Consider the following 21126-nt stretch of genomic DNA (forward strand, 5'->3'; position numbering starts at 1 on the left):
GGTAGTGGAGTTATGGGCTCAGCTGAGCCGGCTGCCCTGCCGCTATGGTTGTGGCTGCCAGGTAACAGAGGGGCCTGCTGGGGGCGCCACAGGGCAGACCCAGAAGCCCACAGACAAGAGGAGTGTTTATACTTTCCCTATGTTATTTGTAATATTAATAATAATACATGCTTATTACAAAAAATTGGAACTCTTTTTTTGTTGTTGAAAATATAGATAAGTAGAACAGAAAAAAAAATCATTCCAAGTTTCTTACCCAGTGACAGCTACTGTTAATCATTTGTTCCATTTACTTCCAGTCATTTTATTATGTATATGATGTTGAATAGGAATAGATTCCTTTCTTCCCCTCCCCCATTTGAAAACATGTGCTGTTCATATTGGATGCAAGCTTTTGGATTCTGTTTCTTTTGGCTAACATTACAACATGAACATTTTTTCCATTTAATAATAGTTTTTTTCAGCTTAACTTTTTAATTAACTTTTTAAAAACAACGGCTTTATTGAGATATATTTCACATACAGTACAATTCACCCATTTAGAGTGTACAGTTTAATGGTTTTTAGTATATTCACAGAGCTGTGCAACCATCACCACAATCAATTTTAGAACATTTTCATCCCTCCAAAAAGAAACCCTATCCTCGTTAGCAGTCACTCCTCATCCCCCCCCACTTCCGACCTAGGTAACCGCTAATCTGTGTTCTGTCTCTATAGAATTGTAGTCACCTTAAACGTAATTTAATTTGCTATATTTCGTTGGATAGCTATATTATAGTTTATATCCCCATTATATTGCTTGACATTTGAGTCATTTGTGATTTTCAGTACTATAAATAGTATAGCTGTGAACATCTGTGCATACATTTTTTCCATATTTGGAATTATTCCTTAGGATAGATTCCCAAAGTAGAGAAGTGTATAATCACAGAACCGTAAAAAGAGATACTCACCAAAAAACCTTCACTCTCCTTCCCGGCTCTCTCAGTTGGCAAGTGTTCACGAAATTCAGCACTGTTTAGAAGGATAAAGCAATTGCTGATTTTGAAGATTTGAACAAGACAGAGGCTCAAAATGGTGAGCTAGAGTCTAGTTCTCATCCGGATAAGATAAATACTCTGAGGCCACAGTGATTTGTGTAAGGAGCACCAGACTTGGACTCAAAACATAGACTCATTCCTGGTGCTACCACTTAAGAGTTACGTGAACTTAAACGAGTAATTTAACTTCCCTCAGCTTGATTTTCTCATCAGAAAAATGGTAGGAATATTGATATGGACTTCTGCGGAAGTTAAAAATAAGAAATGGTTTCTGGTCTAGCCAAGGACAGAGAGAAGGAAGTGCAACTTGAAATATTTGGGAGTTGAAATAAATTAGAATCTGACTCCTCCCAGTTTGATGACTTGCAATACCTAAAAGAAACTAAAGGAAGTGTACTTTTTTCCTTAGAAGAAAATATGTTTACCTGAATTCAGATTTTTAAACCATATTTTGGCAGTTTTAACTTATTTCATAAACTTCATAACTCATACTCTTAATGACTTATGGGGCAAACTCATTACTTTTTCCAGAGAGGTGACACTAGTAGTTATCAAGCTATAACTGGAGAATGTCGACACAACTAAACCCTCATACACACTGTAGTTTAGTGTTCACATGCAAATTGGCCACCTAATTGTACATTTTTGCTTTTTATCCTCCACAAAATGGTGAACCCAAAGGCAACATATGGAAGTACTTCCACATGCAAGTGAGTGAGGGGAAACACATGATTTGCAAATATTGTCAAGTGAAAAATGTGTTTCCATCCTATGAAGGTGGCCAAATACTATGTGTAAGAATGTTCTGCAGATGTGAAAAAATCCTGGGTTTATGAAAGTGAGAACAATAAAAATCTTTAGCTACCTCTGGCCCCAGGAGCATCACAAAGTGTGGTCTAGTCTGCAATCTCAGGCTGCTCTGACCACAAATTCCCAGTGGCTTCATTTGTCAGACAAACTGGCAGGTGTAGGTTAAGAAAATACTGATCAAGTTGTTCAAAGAAAATATTATTGTCAGTAACTGGGTATTCATACCCATAGAAAGTCTTAAAATTACTCAGATTATGCTCTTGGTCTCGAGGCTTTCTTTAGAGTGACTATGAGCCTTGATATTGAAGCCTATGTAGGAAGGATCTGTGAAACAGCATCTTAGAGTATTTACAGCTGGGCTTGAGGGACAGGAGCAACTCACTGTGTGCTGATGACACCACCATCAGATTTCAGAGATGCTCTGAAAAATAGGAGCGAACAGACCCACTGGAGTAAAGACGGCCTTGCTCAGGAGAGTGCCAAGGAGAGTAGATCTGTGGCTGACTGACAGTACTAGTGACAGGAAAAAAACTCCAGGGTTCAACTCTAAGCCTGTGAATTCCCTGGGGAGCTTATGAATGCAGGTTCCTGGGCCCTTTTCTGGCAGTCTGATTCACTCAGTCTGGGGTGGAGCCAGGACTCCTCACTGTCCCAGCTGATTTTTTTAAAAAAAAATAACAGCTTTATTGAGATATAATTCACATACCATAAAATTCACCCTTTTAAAGTATGCAATTAAGTGTTTTTAGCATATTAACTGTTTTGTGCAGCCATTACCACTATCTAATTTTAGAATATTTTCATCACTTTCCTCCCGCCAAAAAATCCATACCTGTCAGCAGTCACTCCCCACTCCCCCTCACACAGCCCCTGGCAACACTAACCTAACTTTCCATCTCTGTGGACTTGCCTGTTCTGCACATTTCATGTTAATGGAATCATACAATATTCCTTTAGTGTCTGGCTTTTTTCACTTGGTTTATTTTTGAGGTTCATCCATATTGTAGCATGTAATAGTCCATTTTTTTAAATAGCTGAATAATATTCCATTGTGTGGCTGGACCACATTTTGTTTATCTGTTGATGGACATGTTGAGTATAAGAAAATTGGTGTGTCTGTTCATTCAAAAACATTTCTTGCACACTCATTTGATGGAAAACTTCTGGGCTTAAAGCAGAACTCCTAGAAATGGGAGTTGTTTGTTAGCAGAAAAGTCACTACCCTGGCGCTGCCACAGGCTTTGCCTGGTGTGGTACCCTGAGGACCTGGTGTCTGATCGTGGTGTGCAGTGTCTTTGCGCAGGCCCGGTTTAAGCATTTGGTTCAGGAGTGCAGGCTATGATTTTGCCAAATATGGCCCCCTGCGTGTGGTTCTGAGGCAACACATTGGCTTTGGCTTCTGCTGCTCCTCTCCTGCTTCAGAATCCTTCATCTTCTAACAAATGTGAAAAAATTGTTTGTGAAAATACTCACCCCCCCCAAAAAAAAAGCTGTTATGTAAAGAACTAGAGCAGCCCATTTTAATTTTTAAGACTATTTTTATTGAAGATAATGAAAGTGAAGCATCAAGATGTTCAGGGATGAGCTTTTCTAAGCAGTTGGACACTTATTGTATTATGTGATTGTGTGTTTGGTTTTTTTTTTCCTTCTCAGTGTATTTTCTGAAAACAAACACCTTTTGGGTATGCTTAATAAGAAGAATGCTCAGCTTAGAAAATAACTTTATATTCTACTGTAATTGTTATGGTTTCTTCTCAATTTTGTTGCCTGCTCTTTATAAGCTGATAAAACTAAGTTATTAGAATCATTAAAATTGGAAAGCTTGTAGCTTTATTTGCAGCACAAGTAAAAACCATTTAAATTTAATTTTATTAGTATGTAATAATTTGATTAAGCTGTATTTTTCATTCAGTATTTCAAGTCTGACAATTTTATGAATCAAGTTATGTATAATATATATTTACCTGTATTTCAAAACTATCACACTAACCTTAGAGCACTCAAGGGCACTGGAAAATTATAGTTTGTATACTTTATTTCTCACTCCACCTCCTTCCTTTCCCAAATTTCTTATTTTTTCACTGAATATGCTTATGCTATATTTTCAGTTGAGATATAATTCACATAAAATTCACCATTTAAAAGTGCACAATTCAGTGACTTGTAGTATATTCACTATATTGTGCATCTGTCATCACTGTCTAATTCCAGAACATTTCTATCATCCCGAAAAGAAACGTTTTGTATACTTCTGTATCTGGCTTTTTTCACTTAGTGTGTTCTCAGAGTTCATCCATGCCATAGCATGTAGCAGTCCTTCATTCCTTTTTATGGCTGTGTAACATTCTACTGTATGGTTAGACCACATTTTGTTTATCTATCCATCAGTTGATGGACATTTCCAGATTTCATTTTTTATTTAAATTGCTGTTTTTGTCTTAAGATTTGAGAGAAATCACTCCCCCTCTCCTGGCTTAAACATGTCCAGATTTTTTTTTTTCTAGCGGTCTCTAAACCAGTACTAACCAAACTTCTTTTTGTAGGTGACTTTGATAGCAAAATTTCTGTAGACCATATATCATCTCCCCTATTCCCAACATAAAAACCCTAGTAGAGCTAATAGTAAGAGTATTGCTGTTGGTGAAGATTCTTTGGCATCCTGTGTAATTTTTAAATATCATAAATGAGTAATTAATTTATGCCCAGAACAAAATATGAACAATGTGCTATTATAAGGAGAGCACTCCGAGAGGCCAGATATCAGACCATGAGTAGCTGTCTCACTGGGCTCCTGGCAATGAAGACTACACTGGCACCAGATGGTGTTTCCAGACTGCCTTTGCTGGTTCCCCAAATGGCAGTGGAGGAAAGAGAGCAGGCAGCCAGGCGTGGTCGGGATTCTAAAGGCGTTACCATCTCCCTGCTGGGAGCTCCTTGCTTCTCTGCACACAGCTGGCTGCTCCCCTCCCTCCTTCAGGTGCCCTCAGGCTCTCCTGTAAGAACTGCTCTCAGGAAAAGATCTGATATCCGTCAACTGCCTCCTTCCTACTTGTGGGAAGACACTTTATATCTGTTTTAAAATCATGACCCTTTTGGGGGGAGGTACTTGTTTTTAAATTAATGATCTCACATTTAGTACTCCAAGCCCCTTAAAAAATACTGTTTTAGGAGACTAGGCTGGAATTTTAAGCCTTAGTGAGTAAACTTAAAGGAGTTACAAAATAATACAGCATTTTGGCCTGGTAATGTCAGTCTGGAGCAATTACATTTTCTGTGGGCTTTTGAGACTGGCCAGAAGCATCTCACTATGATCTCTTTCCGTGTTTCGAAAAATTAAAGGTAATTCAGAGAAGTAATTAGGAGTTAACAAGTTGAGACCTTAGAAGAGAGCTCCTGACAGATTAAAAGCTGAGAAGATTCTCCCACCACTTCTTAACTTCACCTGAGCCCTCCAGTCAACTTGACATTGATGCCCAAAGAGAACTTTTGAGTCAAGAACAGATTTTACAGTATTTAGCTTAGCAAGGAGAAAAACAGGATTCAGTTATGCACTAGGCTGATAAACATAATCAGCTGTAGATGTTGGTGTTTTAAAAATATCTTCTTTAATTTGTAAGACAGTTTAAAAAAAACTTACGGAAATGTTCGAATGTGCAGAAAACATATGAACTTTCTTGTTCCCATCAGCTAGCTTTAAAATTTTGCATGACATTTTAATTCTAATTAAAATTATTAGTACTAATTAAGCTCATCTGGTGAATGGGAAGTTCTATTTTTGTGGCAAGCAGTTGAGTGGGAAAATGTGTTATTACTCGTCATGCATTCATAATACCTCCTGCAGGCCAGTCTGTTTGGATGGCGAGGCCAAATTGCCTAGGAAGAAATAAGAAACCTTGGGTTGTGTAAAAATCATCTGAGGCCATTGATTTGCTATATTTAAGTGCAGATTCCAGGCCAGCCCTGAGACAGTTGGTGTTGGTATATTGAAAGGGTGCCCAGGAATCTACATGTCTCACAAGGTTCCCAGTTGGACTGGAACAGATCTTCAGTGGATCACACTTTGGGAAGCAGCTCCACCTTGGAACCCCAGACCTGCAAAGTGATAGAGAAGTTTATCATGGTGATTTCAGTGCTCACAGAGTAATGCCACCTGGGAAATTAGGCTAGGCTTCTCACCTAATTAATGACATTTAAACATCAGAGACAAAGAGGGAAGGGTCAGAGTCTTGTAGGAGCAGCATCTTCCATTCTTCTGTGAATTCAGAAATGCTGGTGGGCTGATTGCTGAGTGTGCAGGGGACTCCGTGCCCCTCTTAGTGCCACCCCTGGTGCCCACTTGTACTTGCTTCTCAGACTATGGCATTAGCTATTTCTCTAGACACTGCGGTTTTTGGGCTGGGAGTTATTACTGCCTGGTGGGAATCGAGTTCACTTAAGCACTATGTTGTTTAAGAGCTTTTCGGGATCTTTAACCTCAGAGATCATACATGGTTCTCTGTGCATTAGACACAGTGGGCTTTGTGCTTTTTGGAAAAGCTGTGGCTTCCTGGGAAGCATAGGGAAACTTCCCTCAGGGAGAAGAGCGAGTTATGTGGCTGATCATGACCCAGGCACAGTCCTGGTGCTCTCTCTGGAGGCAGACAGCATGTCGTGCTCATCTTTGAATCTCTGGAGCATCCTGCACAGGGCCTGGCACCTGCTCGTTGTGCCTGTAACAGGATGTGAGCTTGAAAGAAGAGGGTGGGCGGAGAGAATTGCTGCTCGCGTGGAACAAGGCTGCATCACCATAGGCTTGGTCTGTGTGGAGACACAGTGCGGACGTGTAGGGGCCAGTGGGGAGTGGCTGTTATCCCTGAGTCTGATGGGGCCTTCTGCCAGAAACAGGACAGAGGAGCAGTGTCTGTCAGCCCAGCCAAATGGCGAGGCTCCAGAAGTTTGCAGAGCATTGTGAGAAGAGCAGTGATTTCCTTCCTGTCCCTGAAAGGCCTTTCAGGGCTCTCCTCCCTAGCAGGAGGGGAGAAGCCTGGAGCCTGGCTTCTTTAAAGAATTGGGCTTGCTTTCAACACAGACATGTTCCAAAATGCAGGGTGCCGCATCACTGGGTAAGGGGACAGCTGAGTTCCATGGGCAGGCCCCAGCTCTGTCCTCCTCCCCAAACACAGTTTCTCTGGATGGTTTCTCAGCTCACCATTTCCTGCCCTCCCTCTTCTTAACTTATTGCCCATGTTCACTCTTCTTTTCTTTTTATCCTTCTCCCTCTGGCTTTCCTCTCCTTGTTCCCATTAGTCATGTGCATGTCTTAAAGCCCAGCCCTTTGATTTCCTGTGGGGAGGGGATGCCTAAGGCCAGGGCCTTGGGCAGCCACCCCATCACCTGGCAAGTTAATTATCCTGGGAAAAGGGATAGGAATCTCGGAAACTTGAGAAGGAGTTGGAAGGAAGATTCCTGGGAGATTCCATGAAAAAGACAAGGGAGTCTCCAGGGTCTCAGTGCTCTCTGAACCTCTGATCAAGGCTTCACCTCCTCTCCACCATGAGGGACCCGTCGTGCGGTGTTCATGCTTTACAGAAAAATTGTGCTGCGCATCCTGTTGATGTTTTCCAGTGGGTCTCATCTTCCTAGCTTCCTCCACCTGAGCAGTGTCCATTTGTCCTCACGTTGAGAGACAGAGTTCTGTAGAGACTTGTACTGAAATAGTACATTTTCATCAGCTACTTCAGTTCATTTGGACATCAGGCACTGGAGTATTATAAAAGTGCTACTTCTCTGCTGAAGCTCCTGCTTTGGTATCCACAAGGTCCTTAGCATCTTTCAGGTTTGAGATGTTCAGTGGGATTCCTGAGTTTGCTGGGGCCATCTCTGAGTTTTCTTTAGACCAGAGAGATGACCTAGTGGCTAGGCATTTCTTCCTCCAGGGTTTGGAGCCACTAGGGGAGGATCTCTGTGCAGGGCTTCGAAGCCAAGGACAGTGTGGGTTTATGCCCACCATCAGGGGTCAGGGGCAGCAGAAGAGCACCTCTGTGTAGGTATTTCTGCTTTAGCAGGTGGTTTATTTCTTGTTTCAAATAAAGTAACAGCTCCTGCCTTCTTTGGGGCATGTTAACTCATCACAGGTTCTTAGAAAACCTTGAAGAAGTGTCAGGTCATGCTGGTATTTACGTTTTACTTTCTCAGATTATATGTTTAAAACTTTCGGTTACCTTATCTAAAAGATACACACACACACACACACACACACACAAGAAGAGTTGGCATGGGGTCTGAATCTGGGTGGGCCTCAGGATTCTTTTCCCTTGCCCCACCTTTCCTGGGCCAGGGATTCTAAATGGTACCTCCCCGTCACCCACTGCTGGGTGGACTCCATCAGGGATAAATAATTTGGGGCGTGGGCTCTAGATTTGCTGCCATGGCTCACTGAGTGTGCATCCCTGTTTTCCCAGGCGGCTTGGAGCTCCTCTTGGTGCTGACATGATGACAGTGTGCAGGCCGGCCAAGGGCAGCCACAGCCAGACTGAAAACCTGGGCTACAGATTGGCTGACAAGTAAGAACTTTTCTCCCCTGAGAGTGCGGAAGTTGGCCCAGATTCTCAGTCTCCTTCCTTTCCCTACTGCCTTTCCCTCCTCACGAATCCCCCTCCCTGGACTAAGGGGGCGTTCTTTTCCGAGTCGTTGTGATGAGCCTCCGTCAGTCATCTCCATGCACTGTGCTCAGTTATCAGCCTGGACCAGAGAGGCCAAGGGAAGGTCTGACTGGTGCCCAGCGTACTGAGAGGAGAATCCCTTTCCACTTCAGCCCCGTCCTCATGTATGCTTTCCAGTCCAGGGTTTATTTTTCTAACGACTGGGATGCACAAGTATTTGAGCTGTCCTTGAGCCCTAAATCTTTGCAGCTGCATCTGTCCACATGGCCAGCTTTACCCATCTTGTATTAGCAGGGCTGTTCTCTCCCCAAATGGAGCCCTTTCGTCTGATACCCTCTCACGTTCGGCAGCAGAGTTGGCACTCGCTTAGCTGTTCACAACTACGCGTCCCAGTCCAGAGCCCCTTCTGGGGCCATACAATCCTGGAAAGGAGAACTCGAGAAATTCTTGGGTGCAGCAACCGTGTAGAGAAGGGACTCTGCCCCTGATCTCATCATCCTTGCCACCCTTACTTGAGATTTCTAATCCAGCATGGTTTTCCAGGAAGCCAGCCTTTTTCCTTCTTCAGTTTTCAGATGGGACCTCAGTGGTTGTGAAGTCACTCCAGATGTTTGGGATCTTAGACAATAACTATAATCATTACAGTAACATGAGTTACCATTTATTGATACCAAGATTTATAATGTGTGCTGTATTCTGGGCACATATGAACTCATCCCTTCACTTATTTATTTATTTATTTATTTATTTATTTATTTATTTATTTAAAGTCAAGTTTCCACCTTGGATGGATTTTATTTAATTTTTAAAAATATATTTTATTGAAATATAGTCAATTTATTATGTGTCAATTTCTGGTGTACAGCACAATACTTCAGTCATATAGGAACATACATATATTTGTTTTCATATTCTTTTTAACCATAAGTTACTACAAGATATTGAATATGGTTTCCTGTGCTATACAGTATAAACTTGTTGTTTATATATGTTATATATAGTACTTAGTATCTGCAAATCTCAAACTCTCAATTTATCCCTTCCCACCCCCTCCCCCCAAGCAACCGTAAGTTTGTTTTCTATGTCTGTGAGTCTCTTTCTGTTTTGTAAATAAGTTTGTTCATCTTTTTTTTTTTTTTAGATTCCACGTATAAGTGATATCATATGGTATTTTTCTTTCTCTTTCTGGCTTACTTCACTTAGAATTACTTCTCCAGGTCCATCTATGTTGCTGAAAATGGCATTATTTTATTCTTTTTTATGGCTGAGTAGTATTCCATTGTATAAATATATCACAACTTCTTTATCCAGTCATCTGTCAATAGACTTTTAGGTTGTTTCCATGTCTTGACTATTGTAAACAGTGCTGCTGTGAACACTGGGGTGCATGTATCTTTTCAAATTAGAGTTCCCTCCAGATGTATGCCCAGGAGTGGGATTGCTGGATCATCATTCATTTTATTTGTGACTACCTGCTATGTATTGGGCACAGCAAACAAGATAAATTTGGACTCTGCACCAGTTAAGTTCCAGTCTAGAGAGGGGAGATGGGGTTCTTATTTTAAGGAGAAAAAAAAATGGAGCCAAGGTCCAAACCCAAGTTCTTCTGACTCTAAAGCCATGTATTTATCTACTGTCAATATTGTTTGACAGTACATATGGTATTAATGATTATATATTATATCATCAATTGTCACTAAGCATGAACACCAAATTGTGTTTTTATGTGTCTGTCCTGTCTCTTCCCCTTGCCTCTAGCATCGTGAGAGCAAGGACTTTAATTTCTGCCTTTTGAATTCTCAATAATATAACAAACTGATTCTGCTGCTGTTTCTGACTAAAATCTGAATTCATGCAAATGTCCTCTGTGGTGACAGAACAATTAAAAAATGTGTTTCCTTTTTGTAGGCACTCTGTTATAAATGCTAATTGTTTATTTAAATAAGGAATTCTGCTTTGATAGCCATATGAAACATACGAAAATTTGTTTGCAGTTTCACAATTTCCTAATTTATGCTGAGCAACTGAGAACAGCAACATAATTTACATGCTAATATCCCAGGCCTGGGAGTCTTTACATAAACAACCATTAGTCTTTGGAGTAGAAAACTAAATACTAATAGGATGCATGAAATTGCTAATTGTTCGTCTCTCATGTGAACCTTAACTGGAGTTTCTGAATTCCTAAATAGTCAGATCTATGTATTCAGGAAGTGTGCATCATGAAGTCGGCCCATGTGTGCTTGCTAATCTTGGCATATCTAAATTCACTGTGCTGTCATGACCTTTGCTGGTGGAAGAATGCTTTGCATTTCAAAACACAGATCCTCCCATCCTCATTATAATAGCTTAAAATATCCTTTTGTTTTCCTTTCAAAATAATTTTTAACATCTTCATGTCACTAACTAATCTCTTCAAGTCACATTTTGGAGGCCTGTATCCCCACAGGGACATGCTAGGTCAGAACTTTCTGTAATAATGGAAATGTTCTTCTGCTCCATCTACTACAGTAACTGTTAGCCACGTGTGACTTCTGACGACTTGACATGTGGCTAGTGCGGATGAAGAACTGAAGAACTGAAGCTTTAATTCAATTTGATTTCAGTTTAAACAGCCACATGTGGCTAGTGGCTGCTATACTGGATAGTGCAGTTCTAGGCCATGCTTGTTTACTACTCATTCATGCAAAAAATATTTATTGACCACCTACTCTGCCGGTTGTTGTTCTGGGTGCTGGGATGCAACAGTAGCCAAAACAGGCCAAAATTCAAAACAAAACAAAACAAAACAATCCCTGTTCTCATGGAGAGACCAGTCCAGTAAGGCTCACATTCTAAGGGAGGTTTAATTTGAATGCAGCCAATCATTGTGGCTTTGCCCACTCAAATCAGGACGACTTATCAAGCCCAGAATTAACAAAAACTTCGTGACCTATGGCGTTTTAATTTTTAGTCACTCCAAAGGACCATGTGTTGATAATAGAAAAAGAGGAATCTTAGACTATATAATCTTCTATCTCATGAACCTCTCCTATTTCCGTCAGAGGAAAAAGCTAATAATAGTGATCACTACCATTTGTTGTATACTTACAACACACTAGACGCTTTACATGGGCAGGCTTTTTAAATGTTTACAGCCACCCTGTTATCTATCTATTATTATTATTATTCTCATTTCAGACATGAGAAAACTAACGTTTAGAGAAGTTAAGAAACTTACTCAAGGTCACACAGCTGGTCAGTGGTTGAATTAGGACTTAAACCCAAGTTTTTTGGACTCCACAACCCAATAGCTCTTTTCGTTCCACCATGCTGTCTTCCCAAGAAAAACATAAAAGTGATTTTTTTAATGGTGGTTTCAATGTTTGTGACTTGCCACTAGTATATAACATTTATATATAAATTCTAGCAAATCTGTATGATTAGGCAAGAACAATAACCAAGAATCCCTCACCCAGTGTTTGTCTTTCCTGCTCAGGGTCAAGGTGGAAGGTCCAAAGGCTGGGGAAGACCCTCCAGGGCAGCAATTTGAGTCCTCCATTCCTTTGCTAGAGACTGATCAGGATTCACCCTTCCAGAGGAGCCCGCTGGAGAGCCTCAATAACCCGATGCTAGAGTCACGAGTGGACTGTCTTCAGCAGAACATGTTCAGCTCAGATATGATCATCAGCGACCCAGCTTCAGATCTCAGTGCTAAAGGAGCCAGCAGGGCCGGCAAGAGGCAGCTCGATGGTGTTCAGAACCCCTGCCCTCTTGCCCGAGGCGGGGCCCGGCACAAGTCCCTCAGCATAAAGGACAAGATATCAGAATGGGAAGGGAAAAAGGAGTTGCCCACTCCTGCTCCTGGCAGGAAAGCAGACGGGCAAGAGGATTACCTGCCGTCCTGTGTACAGATGGAGAGGAGATGTGGTGATGGTGCGAGGACTCGGGTCACAGAGGCTCAGAATGGAACAAGGCAGGAAACAGAGAGTAAAGAGAATGAGAGGAATACAGGGATAGTGAAAGTCGGGGCACAGGATGCAGAGCGGAAGCAAGACCTAAGCCAGCCAGCCCGGGAGCTGGCTCCTAGCGTGGGTAGAGGCCGAGAGCCGAGGCTGGGCAAACAGCGCTTTCAGAATGATAGCCTCTCTGTGCTGAAGCAGGTCAAGAAACTTGAGCAGGCGCTGAAGGATGGCTCTGCAGGGTTGGATCCCCAGTTACCAGGCACCTGTTACTCCCCACACTGCCTGCCAGACAAGGCCGAGGAGGTGCCCATCCTTCCTGAGAACCGTGGAGGCGGGAGTGGCTCAGAATTCAGGTCCCACCACTTGGACCTGGAAGCCAGGGAATCCGCCCCTGAGGCTGCAGAGGAAAGGAAAGGCTCGTGTGGAAGGCCCTGCGACCAGGGCCTGGAGAGTGTGTACAGGGGCTCAGAAAACTCCTCCCTTAAACCCTTCATTAACCCTCTGCCCAAACCCCGGAGAACTTTCAAACATGATGGAGAGGGGGACAAGGATGGGAACCCAGGCATCAGCTTCAGGAAGGATAAAAGGGACCTGCCTCCTCTGCCCTCTCTACCTCCCCCGCCCCTGCCCTCTTCTCCCCCGCCTTCCTCTGTGAACAGAAGACTGTGGAACGGGAGACCGAAACCCAGTGCTGACCACAGGTAGGTGACTGGTGACTCTCTGCTGGAGTCCTTTATGCCGAATCGCAGCTGTCTGTTCTCAGCCTCATTATTTATTTTATTAAACTGATGGATCTTATAGTTAGTCGAGGCTGTTCGTAGCTTAAGATAGTCCATTGATTAAACCTGAAAATGTGATAACTGATAACATATGTTTCGTGTTTGTTCCTTGTCCTCAAAAAAGAGTATTTGCTTTGAAAAATTACCCTTTGGATTTAAGTACTTGTAATTCAGACAGTAACCAAGAGTTAGATGAAAACTTGTATTACTGGCAATCTGCAAATTGGTGCTAATTGACGCTCATGCTGCTACTACCATCCCCAACTAGTGCGTGGTGCTCAGTCTTTCCTGGCTCTTCCTTTCCTGTTTTTTCTTGATATGGGCTGTAGAAACACACTGCCTAGTCTACCCTGGCCCTAGCGTGGTCCATCTGTGTGACTTTGAACAAGTTACTTAACCTCTTGAGGCCTCAGTTTTTTCACTTATACATACAGACACTCACATAATAAGTACTTTTTTCTTTATTTTCTTTTTTGGGGGGGTGGGGAGGTAACCAGGTTTATTTATCTTTTTTTGATGGAAGTACTGGGGATTGAACCCAAGACCTCCTTGCATGCTAAGCACACACTCTACCACTGAGCTATGCCTTCCCCCCACCAGTAAGTATTTTATAATATTAATACCTTAGATAATAAAACATGTGAATGCTTGAAGTTAAAATCTGTGCTTTGGAAACAATTTCTTTTCTGTTTTGAAACCGAACTTCTAGTCTATTTCTGTAACATGCTAACCTACTAATCTGGAAGCCAGCTACTGAGAAAAACTTCTCAAAGCAGTTGTCTGTACCTACTGTCAGCGCTTCTTCACCTCCTGATTTTATCTTGACTCACTGTAGTTGGGCTTTGGCCACTTATTCCGGAACTGCTCTTGTCCAGTTCCACCTGCGACCTCCATCTTGCTAAATCCAATTGCCAGTTCTTTGTTTTTTTCTTTTTTCTTTTTTTTTTTTTTTTTTGTATTCTTTGTTCTTTTCTCGATTGACCTCTCTTAGCATTTGAGGAACAACTTGACTTGCACCATCTTGAAACACTGTGTTCACTTGGCTTCTAAACCACTGCTTTCCTGATTGTCATACTTCACTGGCTGCTCCTGCTCAGTTCCATTTTCCTTTCCCTCCACATGTCAGAATAACATCCTCCCTCAACCCTTCCACACCCCAACCAGGATCAGGTCACCTCTCTTGCTTCTACACTAACTCCCTAAATGATCTCACCCAGTCCCATGGTTTTAAATGTCAGTCACATGCTTATGATTCCCAATATATCTCTGGCCCTGACTCTCTCCCAGCCTCAGGTTTGTATAGTCATATCCTGCTTGGGTCTCCATTTGGTTATCTAATAACTTGGACTTAATATGTCCACACCTAAATGATCAATACAGGCCCCCACTAATGAATGGTCCCCTCTCAAAATAGTTGCTGTTTTATTAAATGGTGTCATCCTGTATTTTGCTTAGGCCAAAAACCTAGGAGTCATTTCTGATTTCTCTTTTTCATATACCCCCAATCTAATTCATCAGCAAGTCCTTTGGCTCTAGTCTTAAACATTTTCTTAAATCTGACTCTCTCTCCTCCACTGCTACCATCTTAGTCATTTTGTACCCACCCCCCACCCCCAGGATTTTTCTCCTCAGCAGCCAGAGGAGTCTTCTAGAAATATAGATTCGATCTTTCATTCTCCTACTCACCATGGTCTGTCAGGTAGGAGTCTTTGGGCTGCCAAAAATGTAATCTCTTCTGTTCTCTTCCAGGGGAAAAAAAGTTTGAATATTCTAGAATTTTTAGAAATATACACACACACACGAACACATTCTCTAAAAAATGAAATCAGGCTATGTACCCACTGTTTTTTACTTATTTAGGATATCATTGAGATATTTCAATGTTACTGCCGTTCTTTTTCTTGTTCACCTTCCTTTTTTAACTTTCACCTTTACATCATATGGATGAACCATATTTTATTTAGCCATTCCCCTACTGATAGACCGTATTTTGTTTAGCCATTCCCCTACTGATGGACTGTGTTTTATTTAGCCATGCCTCTGCTGATGGACACTTAGCTTACAAATAATGCTGTAATAAGCAGTATATAGCACTAGAGAAGACTCTAGAGCCAGAGAACTTATTAGCACTGCTACTTACTAGCTGTGTGACATTGGACAAGCTACTAAACTTGTCTGAGCTTCATTTTACTTACCTGTAAAATGGAGATAATTATAGTAACCACTTCATAGCTTTGTTGTGAAGATTGGATGAGTAAATATTTATAAGTTAAAAAAAGAGTCTGGCATGTAGTAAATGCTCAATAAATGTTAGCTATTATTTTTTTCTGTTTCTATTCTGTTTAAATATTTAGGGTATCTATTTCTTTTTCAGTACGAAACTGTTTTAAATTTTTTATCCTCATAATCTGCTTTAATATCTAGTAGAGCTTACAGAATTTTCTTATTGTTGCTAATAATTGGTAGTTTTTTTGGACTTGCTACATATACTTTCATGCATTCACACAAATGATCATTTTGTCTCCTTTTTAAGAATTATAAACCTCTTATTCATTTCCTTATTATTCTCCTTTTTCAAAATGTCTTGAATACTATTGGATATCTATTTTAAAAAAATTTTTTTTGAGGGGGGAGGTAATTAAGTTCATTTATTTATTTGTTTTTAGAGGAGATACTAGGGATTGAACCCAGGACCTTGTGCATGCTAGGCATGCACTCTTCCACTTGAGCTATGTCCTCCCCTGGATATGTATTTTTAAATGTTCTATATATCACTATCAAATTTCACAGACACAGAATATGGTAGCTTTTCACTGGGATTCTGTATATTTGCTAAGTTTATTCCTAAGTATTTTATCTTTTTGTTGTTATTGTAATGTAATCTTTTTTCTCATATGGTCTTTGTATTTAAGAAAATAATTTTTTATGTTATTCATTTTTAAAAACTCTTATTGTTTCTAATAGTTTGTCAGTTGATTCTCTTGGACTTAAATGATCAGAATCATATTGTCTGCAAAGAATTATCATTTTACCTTTTTCTTTTTGATTTATACCTCAAATTCTTTCTCTTACTGAATTGCACTGGCTAGTACTTTCATAAGTGTGAAATAATAGTGCTGATAGCAGTGGGCAGCCTTATCTCACCCCTAACTCCAACGCAGCAGAAGCATTACTTCTACTCTCAGGCAGTCTTGTTGGAGATATCTTTTCAGGCTATCAAAGTAGTGTTCATTTGTATTTCTTTTTTTACTAAGAATTTTAAAAATTAGGAATGAGTATGAGATTTTGTCAAAGTACTTTTCAGAAACTTTATGTGTTCATGTGGTTCTCCTTTGGCCTATTAATAATGAATTTATATCCTAATATTTGGAGGATGAATTCCCACTTGGTTCGTTTATTATTCTTTTCATGTACTGCTGAATTCTATTTGCTAATATTTTATGTAAGATTTTTGTATCAGTATTCTATATGTGGGACTGGTCTATACTTGGATTTTATTGTACTGTCTTCACCAGGCTTTGGTATCAGTCTTATGTGATATCTATAGAAGAATTTACAGGCTTCCTTCTTCATGTGCTGAGAAAGTTTGAATCTGCCTCCCATTCTAAATCCTTATCCAAACCAGTGCCAACCTCACGGTTTTAAGTGCTCCTGTGACTTTTCTGCTCCTGACCCCAGTGCTTCCCAAAAGCAGCCTTTCTATGCCCCTTCTGGGCTATTCCTCCAAAAAGGCCCATTCTCCCAGGAGCAGATTGGTTTTGGGAAATTAGATTCTTTCAACTGTGTCATCACCAGGCAGACAGATCAACCTGGTGAACAGTTATTCCTCTTATCTTTTCTCTCTTAGCTACCATCTGCTCTTTTCAGTCTTCCAGCATTTTCTTTAAAACCAGCTAAAGTTACTTAGTTTTAGTCCAAAGATGAAATTTTTCTTGGCCAAACTGAATATGGTTGCATCAGCTGTGTTTTAATAATTTTGGCTTTGGATTTTTCGTTTTGTTTAAAATAGTACAATGGAGGTGATTAGGGCAAGATGTTCGCTTTCTACTCTTAAAAAGCAAGGTGTGTTCTTTATTGTGGTCCTATCGCTTAAAAAAAAAAAAGAAAATACTCAACTCTGAATTTGGCAGACTTACTGCCCTCTCTAAGGCAGGAAAGCCAAGCCAAGGTTGAAGAAAGAAATGATTAAGGATTTTGAGGTTATGAGGGTTTAGAATTACATGGCCAGGCTGTGCGCTCTTGAGAGCATATTCAGCTTATTTTCATAGGCCGATTAGTCCACTTCCGCAAGAGCCAAACCAATGGATTCAGATTCTCAGTTTGAGAAAATGTGTTTCTCTTTTCCTTTTCTTTCTCTCTTCCTATTTTTCCTTACTCTTTTTTCCTTTCTTCTCTTTTCTCTCCTCTTCCCCCTTCCTTCTCCTTCTTCTCTCTTCTTTCTTCATTTCTCTAAAGCCCCAGGAAATTAAATGCAAGGACTTATGCCTTCAATCCTAAAACGGAAAATGAAAACCCCTCAAATGTCAGGAAATTCCAAAGATAAGGTTCCTACAGCAGCATTAACTTGGTTATGTATGTTTTATGGCATATGTTTAATAACTTTGGCAGGAATGCCTTAAGGCTGCCATTCAACAAGAGAAGTTATCATGTTTTAAGTGTAAGCAGCATCCTGAATTCATGTGTCTGTATACCCAAAATGTTTTAATTTGAATTCAAATTTTTAATTTTAGTTTAATTTGATCACATGATAGAGTTTTTAGATCTTTATGAAACCAAATAACTATGTTGATCAAAATTTCAACTTTTCAACTGGTTTTTTGGCATCATGTAGAGCCAGCCCTTCCTTGGGGCTTTAGTGTAAGACTCAGAACTTTTTGAGAAGGTGAAACCTCAGTCATTATATGGCTACCAATACAGTACTGTTATTGATTCCATGATTTCCACCTTCTGTAGGACTGATAGGGATCCCCCCAGCATTCTGGCTGGGCCGCAGCCCTCCACCATCACAGGTCTAGTCGTTAATGTCCCAGCCTCGCTGTGGTCTGTCTCTGTCATTATGAGTCTGTCTCAGTCGGTATGGCATCTATGAGGCAGCTCTAACTACCATGTCTAAAAACTGAATGTTTAAAATCTTCAAAGGGGCACATTGTTTGATTAATTTGAGTTTTAGAGCAAAAGTTACTTTGAAAGCCTCTGAGAAGCTTCATTTTGTAAATTCATCTGTTTTAGTAATAGTTGCATTGGAAAACAATGAGATGAGAGTAGCGAGGGTGACTGTTACGCTGCATTAGAACAGTGATTGTCCTGTCTTACTTCTCAATTGAAGGTGGAAATCCTTGCATTTGGGGCACAATGGTGGATAGAGATAATTTTTCTTCTAACATTTTTTTTGGATCCAGGATAAAGATAAGTGGAAACCCAGCATGGGTAGTCATAGCACTTGGCAGAGGGGATACCCAATAAAAGAGTGTGAGCTAAGAGCTAACATAAGCATTCCCTCGCTCAGTCCCCTACTCTGATCACCTGGTGGTATGAATGCCCTTCCTGAGGGTGTGGTGGCTATAGAGACAGCTGCCTCTGGTCACTGGGGTTGGAGACAAAAAGAGAGTCTGTGGCAGCTGGAGGTGGATGAGGGAAGCAGAGCATGGCATCCCTATGTTCTAGTTCATCTGAATGGCATTTAAGGGTTTGCTAGGTCTCAGGCTACCCAAGATAATTTAACTCTAGGTGGAAATAATTCTGGGGGAAATGTGTTCAAAACAGCTGACTGAAAAATAGCTCCAAGAATACAGATAAAATATTTTTTTTATCCCAAAGTAGGGATAAATTATGAGCAGTAAATGTGGAAGTTAAAAACAAGCTTTTAAAATGTTCATTTATTTATTCAACCAACAGATATTTCCCATGTACCTATATAGTATTAGAATATAGCAATGAACGAGTTAGACTGAGACCCTGCCCTCACTGAACTTACATATTAGTAATAGCTAGAAATACACAACTAGTTATGTAATTAACCACTCAGTGCTGTGAGGAAGCCCACAGTGCTATGGAAATGTTCAGCAGGGCTTTCTAGCCTGTTATGGAGACAGGGCAGGCTCGGAGAGGAAGTGACACTTGCAGAGGCCTGAGGTTCCCAGGCAAGGGGGTGAGGTGGGAGATGAGGGTTTATTTTGAGTGAACAAATAAGCAAAGGCCCTGGGGCGAGAAAGGCTTTGGCATTAGCATGCTGGAGGACCTGAAAGGCAGGGGCGAGCCAGAGAGCAGGAAGGGTGTGAGCTGAGGCCTGGAGGCCTTCAAGCCAGCTCTGGAAGAGCCCTGTAGACCAGGCAAGGATTTTGGCCTATTACCAAAGAGCAATGGGAAGCACTTGACAGTTTTTAAGAAGGGGAGAGACACAATCAGATTTGCATTTTTAAGAGCTTGCCCTGCAGCAGCGTGGAGACTGGAAGGGGCACCAGTGGATAGGGTGGGTAATTGTGAGAGCCGGGAGGAAGATCTGGGAGGTAATGGGGTTACCTTGTGGTGTAACTGCAGTGGAGATGAGAGAAGTGGTGGGTTCCAGGGATACTTTACAGGCAGAACTCTTGTTAATTGGTTAGATGTAGGCAGAAATAGAGAGGGAAGCTTGGACAGGACTTCCAGGTTTAAGGCATAATAAACGTTTGAACAGATGGTGACGGCCTTTGTTGAGATGGCAGCACTGGAGAAAGAGTTGGGCCTCGTCAGGGTGCGGGGAATAGTAGTATGAGTTATGTTTGGATTTGTTCATTTTGAGCTTCCCATGCTTCTTCTAAACGGAGATGTGGGATGAGCTCTTAAGTTAGTATTTCATTTACAAAAATACGGAAAAATCACAAGTAACATTCAAAATACTACTTGAAATTACAGTATTTGGCATTGGATCTTGAAATTTGGATTTTACAGGAGTTATAATCCACATCAGCAAAGTTCAGTGGACCAGTCAGATCATTCCAGCATCTCTAAAACTAAGAAGTACCAAAATTGCATGATAATTTGAGAACCCAGGAAATAGTTCAGGTTAAGAGGAGGCTGCAGCCCTTTGCCAGGCTGTGGGCTCCCCAAAGGCAGGGACTTCTTATCTATGTATCACCAGCTGTGAGCTCAGCTTGACCCTCAGAAGGTGCTTACAAATGTGCAGCTGGATGTGGAATAAATGTGGAAATGTTTAAATGAGAGAAAAGCCAATTTGGATGTGGTTATCATTAGCCTTTCAAAATTTCCTTTCTTTCAAAGTTAATAAGTAAATAAAGGTATTAAAACCTTTTTGCAAGTTAAAAAATATTTTCATAGAAAAGACTCAGCAAAGTGATTGGGTGTTTAATTTAATCATATTTTTCCTCTTTGGGGACCCTAATCACCTACTCAAGCCCCAGAACTGAAGGACTGCAGTCCCTGGAGGCATTTACGCAGGTTATAGGAACAGCGCTGAGGAACCAACTGCGTAAAGCTAACGCTTGCAAGTCTGTTACCAACACAGGTCAATGATAGATCGCACCTTGTAACTGGAATTCCATTTCCCACGGGCTCTAGAATCTAGGCATGTAAAGATTTTTGGTTTCTTCTTGGTCTTGTATGGACAGTAGTTTCATGTTATTTAAAAGTTTCTTTGTCTTTCTTTCAGGCTTCCTGTGTAGGAATTAGTCACCTGAAAACCAACATTTTAATACAGAAATGGAACTACTATTTAAGAAATCTTGTGATGAGTTCTTTTGCAAATTAAATAAGAGTTTTGCAACATGAATAACCATCACATTGCAAAACTAACCAGCTTTTTTTTAAATGGAAGTTTGTAGTGTTTTTAAAGTGGGCTTTTCTAATCCTTTTTTAGACTAGTGGTACCTTTTATGTGTTAGGTATCAAATGCAAAATATAGCTGATTTCTTGTGTT

The 21126-nt window shown here is 40.8% G+C and overlaps 1 protein-coding gene across 3 annotated transcripts in view; it reads left to right on the top strand.

The window, feature by feature from the left end:
• DENND2A (DENN domain containing 2A) overlaps window positions 1-21126 on the top strand; it is an 87687-nt gene that overhangs the window by 14176 nt on the left and 52385 nt on the right. For 2 of the 3 annotated variants that reach the window (XM_064487297.1, XM_010983197.3), the window contains exons 2-3: window positions 8291-8392; window positions 11970-13136. In XM_064487297.1, coding sequence (XP_064343367.1) covers window positions 8319-8392; window positions 11970-13136 — 1241 coding nt within the window. In that variant the 5' untranslated portion in view covers window positions 8291-8318. The remainder of the gene's footprint in view (window positions 1-8290; window positions 8393-11969; window positions 13137-21126) is intronic. The other variant, XM_064487298.1, reaches the window with a different exon arrangement.

The sequence above is a fragment of the Camelus dromedarius genome, chromosome 7, assembly GCF_036321535.1.
Source record: "Camelus dromedarius isolate mCamDro1 chromosome 7, mCamDro1.pat, whole genome shotgun sequence".
Classification (NCBI taxonomy): domain Eukaryota; kingdom Metazoa; phylum Chordata; class Mammalia; order Artiodactyla; family Camelidae; genus Camelus; species Camelus dromedarius.